General features: G+C 37.4%; 1 protein-coding gene across 2 annotated transcripts in view; it reads right to left on the bottom strand.

Annotated features, from left to right (window-relative positions):
• Positions 1 to 6457, bottom strand: part of LOC112514677 (protein NEN1-like) — a 9419-nt gene extending 2962 nt beyond the window's left edge. Inside the window, exons 1-6 of one of the 2 annotated variants that reach the window (XM_025121271.1) lie at positions 6118 to 6457; positions 5880 to 6037; positions 5252 to 5298; positions 4732 to 4795; positions 3333 to 4057; positions 1983 to 2114 (exon numbers count right to left, since the gene is read on the bottom strand). In XM_025121271.1, the coding sequence (XP_024977039.1) occupies positions 1983 to 2114; positions 3333 to 4057; positions 4732 to 4795; positions 5252 to 5298; positions 5880 to 6037; positions 6118 to 6397 (1406 nt within the window). In that variant the 5' untranslated portion in view covers positions 6398 to 6457. The remainder of the gene's footprint in view (positions 1 to 1982; positions 2115 to 3332; positions 4058 to 4731; positions 4796 to 5251; positions 5299 to 5879; positions 6038 to 6117) is intronic. The other variant, XM_025121272.1, reaches the window with a different exon arrangement.
• Positions 6458 to 11095: the final 4638 nt, after the last annotated feature.

Here is an 11095-nt window from a genome sequence, read left to right as displayed (position 1 = left end):
AACAATATCTAGAGGCATCATCAATAAAAGTAATGACATACTTATTATGTCCTAGTGAAGGATTGGCATGAAAATCACATAAATCACTATGTATGAGATCTAATACACTACTTTTCCTGTTAACACCCTTAAAAGGCTGTCTAGTGATTTTTGTTAACAAACAAGTTTTGCAACTTTCGTTTGTCATATCAAAAGCAGGAATTAAACTCATTTTCGACATATCATGCATTCTCTTGTAATGAACATGTCCTAGTCTAGCATGCCACAATTCAGATTTGCTTAAATTATTGCTATTACTAGAACTAATCATACAAGCAGAAGCATTAAACAAAGGATAATTTAGATTCAATCTAATCATTCCATTACACACATAACCAAATCCAACAAATGACCCATGTCTTGACAAGATATACTTGTCACTTTCCAACACTTGTTTGTATCCACAATTATTCAACACAATTTCAGAAACAAGATTCTTTCGAATCCCGGGTACATACAATACGTTATCTAAACATAAAGTTTTTCCAGAAGTAAAAGTTAATAAAACACGCCCTATTCCTTTGATTGGTTCGGTAGCAACGTTTCCCATCTTTACAAATGAGCCATCTTCAATCGATTTGCAGACTTGAAACCAACGAAGATCCTTGCAAACATGACATGTTGCACCCGAATCAATCCACCAAGCAACTTCATCATCCTGAACATAAAATGCATCAGAAATTACAGAAACATAATGTAAAACATTATCAAAATTCTGTATTAAATCAGAATTATTRCCTTGTTGCTTTGCAGGATCCTTAGACCCACTGGAACCAGCRCCATTGCCCTTACCACGAGAGCGACAGTCCTTCTTCATATGACCAGGCTTTTTACACTTCCAACAAGTCACAGTACCCTTCTTATTGGCAGATTTATCATCACCACTTTTGAACTTTCTTTTGTTCTTATTTTCGTTGTACTTTTTGGCTCCATCTCCTTCAATCATGTTGACAGARGATGATCCAATTTGATTCTTGTCTTTAGGATTAATATCAAGTTCCTGATTTCTTAATCCTTCCTCAATTCGTAGATGACTACCGAGTTGAACCAAATTTAGATCTTCCTTTTTGTGTTTCAAACTATGTTTGAATTCTTTCCAGGAAGGGGGCAGTTTATCAATAATTACTGCAACYGAGATGGCCTCATCCATCAGCAAATTGTGTTRGGTATACTGTCCCAGAATCCTTAACATCTCATGGTATTGTTCCATGACAGGCCTGGTTTCAACCATCTTGTAATTCATAAAATTACTAACAAGAAACTTCTTTGCAGAAGCATCTTCTGCCATGTATTTGGATTCTAGGGACTCCCACAAGGCCTTTGCAGATTTAGCGTTTTGATGGACATCAAATAGGGCATCAGACATACCGTTTAGAATATGACCCCGACATATGTAATCGTCGTTCTCCCACTTCATCCTTTTCCTTGTCGTCTCCAGTGTTTCATTCTCATCCCATTCGGGACTGGGTGTACTYAGAACGTACACAACCTTCAGGGTGGTAAGAAGAAAATGCATCTTCTTTTGCCAGCGACGAAAATCCTGTCCTTCGAACTTTGCCAACTTGTCAAACTTGTTCGTCATATTTTTCACAGATTCTCCAGTCGTCATGATCACAGAATATTTCGATCTTTGTTAGAAAAAATTTAAGGATCACAGTATATCTGAGAGTCGTGTAAACACTTTCAGATCGAAATATTTCGATGGTGCTATCGAAATCTTCAATCGGATAAAACTCAGAAAAAATGAAAACAGAGAATGTGTTTTTGTTATATATGAACAGCACCCAAATTACAGCATATATCTGATCAATAAAACTGTAGTTCGGTTATAATTGCCAAAGCAGTTATCAACCACCAAACAGTTCAATAAAACCTCCATCGATCAGCAGCTAAGTCAATCTATTACACTTAAATAACATTGGTGACAAAATCACCAACAGGAACCTGGATGAATCAACGCTTGGAGTTCCTCCACATCGTACATACTCAACACCACTGGTCGTGATGATGGCGACTCTTTCTGGTATATCTCTGTGACCAATCTCGCACTATCCCCTTCTACAACATTCGGTAATCTGTATATCATCACAAGAGCAACAATCAGTCAATCACATTTTTTCTACTGTATATTAGGGGTAGAGGGTATATGAGCCTACCAGAGCTTTAATCATTTGAGAATCCAAAACTGGTGAGATACATGAGAACATAAGGTTTTGCGTCACATGAAATTTTTTCAATCCAAGTATAGTATTTAATGTGTTGATTAACATATATTTGCTTCACAATGTGTTAGTTTCATATGTACTCGGTTCACAATGTGTAACTTTTTTATGCGTACTTTTTGTTTCACAAACACGCCAAAAAGTTTCACACTATGAACTGAGCATATGTCAAACAAACACATTATGAAACAAATATATGTTAATCACTACTTTAAATTCTAACCATAGATGAAAAAAATCATATGAAATAGCACATGATATATAGGTTCTCAGAGATTTCACGGTTTAGAGAGTTCTCAAAAGAAGGTCCCCTGAACCTACCTGAAGGTTCAAATGAGAACCATAAATATTATGAGGACAACGGAAACAAGTATATTCATTGATGTAAATACATTATATGGATTTCAAGGAGTATATATGCACCAATGCATATATATATACTTGCATATATAGTACACATATTGATGAATAGTAAGAGGTTTAAAGAAGAAGGTTAAATATCGTGAAATGGTAATAAAGGAAGGTTAAGGAAAGGTTTTCATATGTATATCATTGAAAATATCTATCTGAAAATGGATATTGTGAGCCATATGAATAATTTGTAATGTCGGTTTACATATACATCTTCAAATAGATTTTTTGGGACTTTTTCATTGATTCATATATGAACCTCCTTTAACCTTCCCTTCTAACGATAATTAGCCTTTCTTATCTGAATCGTCCCCTTGATGAACATACTAACATATGCATAGTTTGATAGTGTATATACATCAATGCATATATGCATAAGGAGAAGTTCAAAAAAGAACCATAAATATTTGAGAACCAGGAAACTAACTATTTCATGTATAATTCATGATGAATAACCCTTAATATCATGAATATTATCACGGCATTCATCATGAATTAAAAGCATGAATAGTTGGTTCAAGGTTTTCAAAACATTTACGGTTCTCATTTGAACCTGCCCCCTATACGCATATACCGGTTCTCATAGTTCTGAAAATATTTATGGTTCTCGTTTGAACTTTCACCCACGAGCCGATATCCAACCGAAACAAAGAGACTTACTGCAATCTGACGGTGGGGAAGTTATAAAACCCAGGCCTTCTGTTCACAACAGGTCTCCACTCGGAATCGCTATCAGACTCCACAAACCTCTTCTTAGCAAGTTCATCGCATGCATCGAGAATGCCACAGAGATTTGGAGGTGCATCTACCACAATACTTAGTCGCGGCCTTCCAGCAAGATCAACATATTTTGTGCTAAACCCGAAACGTACCCTCAGGGAGTTAGAGTGCATCTGCAACGGCATGTCTCCATGAAGTATTTGCATCTTTTGGGGTCCACGGAAAAAGGGGACAGAAGCTACAGTAACAGAGGTCCACGACACTTCATCTGGCTCAAGAAAGTCGGTGCTTTCACTGACGGCATTAGATAGAGTGGCTGTAGACGATTCTTCCTCCATGGCTTCATTTGATTGAAGGATTTCGTTTTCAATTTTATCCACAAGTGGACCCAAGTCAAAAGGGTCGGGTTGAGGACTACCGGATTCAACGGGATTTGGAACTTGTTCCCCAACACCAGAAGCTGCTAGTGAAAAAATCGGATGAATTGCTTCCTCTGCTCTGTTACTTGGAGGAGAACCCCAATTTTTGACGTTTCTACTAGAAGAAGGTGGGTTAGTGGTCAGGTCGGTTCCATTTAGAGCGGCTTTTGCATTCCTACGATTTCTGGTGGTAGCATTTGGAGAAACCCAACTGTTTTCTGTAAATATATCTGGAAGGCTCGATTCCTACATGAAGGGTAGACCAGTGCCATTTTATAGAACCGTTTCTTCAGAAATGGAACTCGAAGAGTGGAGGAAACAAATCCATCTTCTACCCCGTTCCAAAATCAAGTGTCGACATTTTTATTTTAGTCTGTCCCAAAATAAGTGTCCACTAAGTGCTTACTTTCCAATTCTACCCTTAATTAGGAGATGGAGATCCATTACTCCTTCTATTATTAAGGATACAATTGTCATTTAGTTATTAAAAAAGTACAATAGCTATGGGGCTGTTTGGTAGATTTTCCATAAGTGTTGTATGGATAAAGAAGTCTGTGTGGATTAATCTGTCTGTATAGATTGGAACTTTTTTGTTTGGCAGGGTTTCTCATAGATGAAAGGAGCGTGTTTTTAATTGAAAGGGGCAGGTCTAGAAATTTTTTGGCTTTCTGCATAACAGTCATGTATAATCGACCAAATAAGCTATGAGTCCCATTAAACTCATTAGGTTGCTAACAAATAGGCCCTTATTCATTGTGGACATTTATTTTGGGACGAAGGGAGTGTCAGATGACGTTGAAGAAGGAGAAGAAATTGCATACAAATATTCAGGAAATGTATATGCAAAGAATCATGAGTGAAGATTGCTCAAAAGAGCGGAGAAAGATTGTAGTTTGCTAACCAAAGAAGTGAAAAGTTACCAAGAAAAGAACCGTTGCACAATACTTGAGAACTTCAAGATTCATTCGAACATCGTCTAAGCTCCTGAAAAGAAATTGTTGAACGAAAAATCAGACCCGAATCATGATGCTAATCTTTCTTCATTCTAGGCCCTAATGAATGCAAATCGAGCATGCATATAACATCGTTTCATGAAATTATGATCCATCTTGAATAAGAACAAACTAATCCGGACACATCTTGAAGTATATTTAACATTAAAGCCGAGTAAAACAACAAATATTCATACACCATGAATGAAGCATATATAAAAATCACAAACAGACTCGGGGAGTAATTTCGATTCACGAGTTTCCACATGCTGAAAGTCGAACTACTGATATTGATAATGGAAGTGATGCAATTCTCAGCTCCCATCCAAAGCCATCAATATCACAAGTGGAACCAACCATACAGACAGGAGTTAGACAGAAAAGAACATGAGGGCAAAAATTGGCATTTGTAAAAAATGTATTTACGGTAGATTTTTGGGCATATTACCGATGTGTTTGCTTTCCGAGCCCAAAGTAAGCTGCCAGACTGGCCATCTGAACAAAGATTGAAACTATTATTAGCAAAACATTGGCAGAGAATTGATTAAAAACATGATCCCAATTAGACCAATATGTAAGATGGGGTTGGTTCAAATAAGAAGGCTAAATAACATGAGAATATAAGAAGGGAAGTTAAGAGAAGATTCAAACATGAATTATTGAAAAAAATCATTTTGAAGATGCATACGAGAACCAACGTTACAGATTAGTCATGTGGGTTCACATATGCATATTCGAATGCTTTTTTCAATGATTCACATATGAACCCTACCTTCCCTTCTTACCTTCTCACGACATATAATCTTCTTACTGAACCTCCCACTATGTATGATTATCGCCTATCTCTGATAATTTAAACCATTAGGGCACTATAGAATGTCTGCATAGCAAATTCTCTATCTTTAAGCTCCAAAAACAGGACTAAAATGGCATATCTAGATTCATAACTCCACAGTTTCATGAAAACAGAAAACCAAAATCGAAAGATACCAAACCATTCTTGCAAACAGAAATCTTCTCAATTACACCCATATGCTTCAACAGAATTAGAGACCATAAAGGGAGAACAATCATACCTTCATGTCACCGGCTCTCCTCCCAAACCTCTGTGTCAACAAAGCCAGTGAATCAATGGTTCCCTTGGGCTCCGGCGGTGGTCTATTTATCTGAGCAAATGCCTCCCTTAACCTCACGCAATCAAACCTAATTATATTGTGACCCGCCCATATCCTCCCTATCAAACCACACATCAAACGCCCAATTCAATTCACAAAAGCATTACTAGCATAAAACGAAACCTGAAGCTCAAAGTACCGTGTAAAATGTCGTAAACTCTATCCGCAATTTCAGAGAAGGTCGGGGCGGAAACAACCGCATCGGCGGTGATGCCGTTGGCACGAACGGACAATGTGGAGATGAGTGAGAGGTTATGTGGTCTTACCAACGTTTCGTAGCTTTCTAGCTCAACAAGCTTCCTAGGGCAAACCAGTATTGACCCGAATTCCAGGATGGCAAAACCCTGTCCGGGTCGGGTGGGTACAGTTGTTTCCAGGTCAAAGAAAGCAATCTCCGATCGATCTACGCTGGACACCATATCTCCAAAACTGTATGAAAGATGGGAAATCTGCAGAAAAGGCTGAAGATTTAGGTAACGAAAGTTGAGGTGGGGTACAATTGGAAGTATCTGTTCTTTATAGGGAAATGGGGGTTTATCTTCGAATAGAAGTTTTATGAAGAAGAAACGTGTGGTATTACCATTTTACCCTTTCACAAGAAAACGGTGATCCAAAATCCGAACCATTACTTAATTTTGACCTTAATGATTTGTCAAAGATTTGACTTCCATTTGAAGATCAAATAATATGAGAAAGTGATTCATAATAATTCCAAATTTATGGTTAACATAACAGAGTAGTTTATTTGAAAATCAATTGTTCTCATATAGCGTTTGGTAAACAAATGAGACTGGTCGATTAAAAAAATATGAAAAGTTTTGGAGTTTCAAAAATAAAATAAAGGGTGATTTAAGAAGTGTTTGGTTGGATTTTAATTCAAATTAAGTCATTTATGGATAAAGCTGTCTGAATTAATTTATCTGTATAGAATGAGAAAGTTTTGTTTGAGAGAATTTTTTCATAGATAGACGGAAAATATTTTTTAATTGTGTTGGTCATGTTTGAAAAAAAAAACTCGACTTTCTATATAAAGATTACCTTTAAAAAATTACTGAATAAAACACATTTGATATCATTAAGCTACTATCAAATAGTTATTTACAACCAACCAAATAAGTTGTGGGTCTCTTAAGATCATTAAGTTGTTAACAAACAGGTCCTTAATAATTTACCAATTTCATCTCATTTTTTCGATTTTTGTTCCATTATGTTAATGGGGACAGGAAAAAATTGCATGTTGTCACACTCGGGTTCTATTTTGTCTCAAACATGAGACGATGAATTTGTATGCGACCATGTTTTGTCATATCCCATATATCAAATGTATCCTTAGAAGGTTGATTTCATAATTCAAATTAACATCGACTATTGTACAATACATAACTGTGAGCATGGGTTCAAATGATAATACGCAACTAAATATAGGAAAGGAAACAATCCCAAGAAGAAATCCAAATCCAATTGGAAAAGGACCACCTCGGAGTTACCCAAGCATGAAGTAAAATGCACCATGTTGAACAAAAGCAATATGCAAAGATGCTTTATCAAAACAATCAACTTTCACATAAACCATAACCACAAGCAAACATCCTCTTTGATCCTTTCTATTTAGGAATTTAGCAAAGATGCTTCTTTTTGTACCTAGTATTTGTATGTTTTTATTTTTTTCTTAGCACGTATTTTAAATCTTAAATCTTTATCGTTCCTTACTTTCTCTTTTTGTCACACTTTCATAAATACAGGGGTCTTCATAGAAATTGTCGCTTTACCCTTAGGTGAGTCCATGTCTGCATTAATCTTACCCTCTTCAAACCGCACCTCCTGTGGGATATACAAGGTTCATTTGATTTGTTTGGATGTTAATAAAAAAACCAATGTACATAATTCTAAAACGTTACATGTTTATAGATAAATTTCAATCATAGAAAAACCAAACAAGCCTATATATTCCACTCGGAGATAAGGTCGAGGAAGGATAAGATGTATGCAACTTGACCTTGACCTCTACCACAAAAAGTATAGTGGTTGTTTCCATGTAGATCCCGTTTGGAAAAAATTCGGTCATAGTGATATAAGAAATTCCAAACTAGCAACCAGAACAAAATCCATTCCAATTTTGATGCAATTTACCATAAAAATATAACAAGATCCATGTCTAGCTAGTGATGGCCAAATCGGCCCGGCCCAGCCTGGGACCGCCGAAGGACCGGTTATGGGACCGAAAATCGGGACCGAAAATGGGGACCGGTTGAGGTTTTTGGTAGTTTCGTGGGACCGGGACCGGTTATGGCACCGGCTCGGCCCAGACCGAAAATTCAAATAATTTTATAAATAAATGTATTTTTAAATAATTTTATAATGTATTTTTATAAGACAATGTAAGTTTAATTATATTAAAAAACATTTTTAAAGTGTATTTGAGTGACCCAATTGTAAATTCTATAGAGTATTAAAAATATATATCATCAAAAAAATAAATAAATAATCTTATTTTTTAATGTCGGGGCCGGGAGCCCATAACCGGTTATGAAGTACCTTGACCGGTCCTACCATTTTCGACTGGGACCGAAACCGGTTGAGAAAGCTTAAAACCGATTAGGCCCGGCCCAGGACCGGTTTTTGGCCATCACTATGTCTAGCTAGGGGTGTTCGCGGTCCGGTTTGGGCGGTTTAAGCCCTCAAACCACAAACCAAACCGTAATGGCGGTTTGTGAAATTTTCAGACCGAGCGGTTTGAAACCAAGTGCCCAGACCGGTCAAACCAGACCACGAAAAGGCGGTCTGGTCTGACCGGTTTAGGCGGTTTGGGCTTTTAACGGGCTTTAAACATTAAAACCAAAAAACCTAGTGTCATATGTACTATTATAAATTTGAATAATAAATATTAATCACCCATCGTAATCATCTTCCATGGAGATTTGTTTTCTACAATAGAAGTACTAAAAAATAAGTGTCATTCACATGTGAGTAATCTGTATACCAACCACTAAGCATTGAAGCAGCCATTAAAGTTTAAACCCAATTTAAATAATCCAAAGTCCAAAGTCCAAACAAATAAATATGTAAAACATACCAAAAAACAAAGTCAAAATAGAATCCAAATCTTAGTGTTCATTGTTTTAAAAAAGTCAAAACACTAGGGATTTAGATGAATTAGGCGACGTCKCGACGATTAGGAACGAAAAAGAGGTGGATAGTGGATACCGTGGAATCGTGGACGGTGGATTACTGGATGTTTGGATTAGCCGATTAGGTTAGGAATTACCAAATTAGTGATTTAGATTTAGGGGATTTAGAAAATCTTTTGGATAAGGCTTTATGTTTGGGCTGAATAATTATAGCCCATAAGGTATAAATTAAAGTTGGGTATTTAATTGGGCTGAATAATTATAATACCTAAAATAAACTTATATATATATGGCGGTCGGGTTGGTCCAAACCGCCCAAAAAAAAGTCTAAACCGCAAACCGACCAGACCGTCCGGTTTCGGCTATTTTTCAAACCAGACCGGACCGCCAGACCGCTCAAACCGCCAAAAACGGTCCGGTTTGACTTGGTTCGGCCGGTTTGAGCGGTCCGGCGGTTTTTTTGAACACCCCTATGTCTAGCTACAAGGGGCAATCCCAACAAGATCACAACCATAGAAACTTCCAATATGAGTTAGAATTCAGGGCATCTCAACATATAACCATAACCAACATAATTTATTGTACTTAGAATCAATGTTTCTTTGCTTACAACAAATTAGCAAACATTACATGTTGGGCAACTTAAGTTTGTGCTGCTGCCTCACAAACATCAGGCTCATATCCAGTTAACCTGGCTTCGATTATGACTAAAACAAGCATCTTGTAGATTAAAGATGCGCGCTTATTCTATCATGCTTTTTAGAATTAAGATTAAGGCCAGACCTCTATATTTGAATAAAGATGGGGATGTTTTTGAAGGTCCGAGAACCATTATCAAAACCGGGAAGGAGAGGCTTTTACCCACAAAATAACCACATAAGGTTTTGGTATAAGTGACACAACTTTTTTTGGACCACCTGATAAGTGCAAATTTTATACATTTTTACATCAAATTACCTTGCGATTAATGTCAATTATATGCTTAAAAAGGTCCAATTTAATTTTGAGTTGATATTTAACTTCTTGAGGCTATTTAAGTTAAAAAAGAAAAAAAACTTTATTAATTGTTTGTTGTGTCCAAACAGCCCAAAAGCAAGTCCAAACTACAGCCCATGAAAGGAAAAAAAGAAAGAAGAAACAGGCAGAAATCGATCGCGAGAGAGAGAGACGAGGCAAACGTGGAGAGCGAGAGATCGGGAGATGGGCAGCACATCGTGGATCATGGGCGAGTACGAGGAGACTACAAGGGGCTGTCGATACAAAAAGGACGAAGCGGTAAATTGAGGGAGCAGTCGGTCAAGAGGGCAGAAGGGGGCTGTCGATCGATTGACAGCAAAAGGGCTATCGATCGATTGACAGCAAAAGGGCTGTCGATCGATTGACAGCAAAAGGGTTGTCAATCGAGAGGAAGCAGTCGACCGAGAGAGGCTGTGGATTGAGACGAGAGAGACAGCAGGTGGTGAATTGAAGGCTGTAAAATCGAGGGCAGAAGGGGCTGTTCGGTTGAAGGCAGCAGCCGAGAGCAGTGTAAATCGAGCAGCAGTCGATCGATTTGGAGAGGCTGTCACCGAGTGGGCAGCAAGGGGTCGAGCGGGACAGCAAGGGGGCTGTTCGATTGGGATTAAGCAGTCGGAAAGTAGAGGCAGAAGCTGTTTCGAGTAGGCCAGAAATCAAGACGGGGATTAGAGGACTAATTGAGATTTTTCAAAAAGATTGATCAGGACTGGATTCTTGAAGAAACAGTAAACCTATTTCTAGATATTGGGTGGCGATTTTGAAGACAAATTCCAGGTTTCTTCACTAATTCTTAAATGTCAATCATTTTGTAAATTCTTTTTAGTTCTAAGTATGAGTAGCTAATTTTTTTAATTTCTAGTAATGGGTATGTGATTACTTTGAATTTGAATTCGTTGAGACTCACGTCAATTTCAACATATCATTTGAAGCTATTTATGCGATTTTAGAGTTGAATGCTTATCGTTTTGAGTT

This window comes from Cynara cardunculus (genome assembly GCF_001531365.2).
Source record: "Cynara cardunculus var. scolymus isolate 2C chromosome LG 6, CcrdV1, whole genome shotgun sequence".
Lineage (NCBI taxonomy): Eukaryota > Viridiplantae > Streptophyta > Magnoliopsida > Asterales > Asteraceae > Cynara > Cynara cardunculus.
This window is presented reverse-complemented; position numbering and strand designations above follow the sequence as displayed.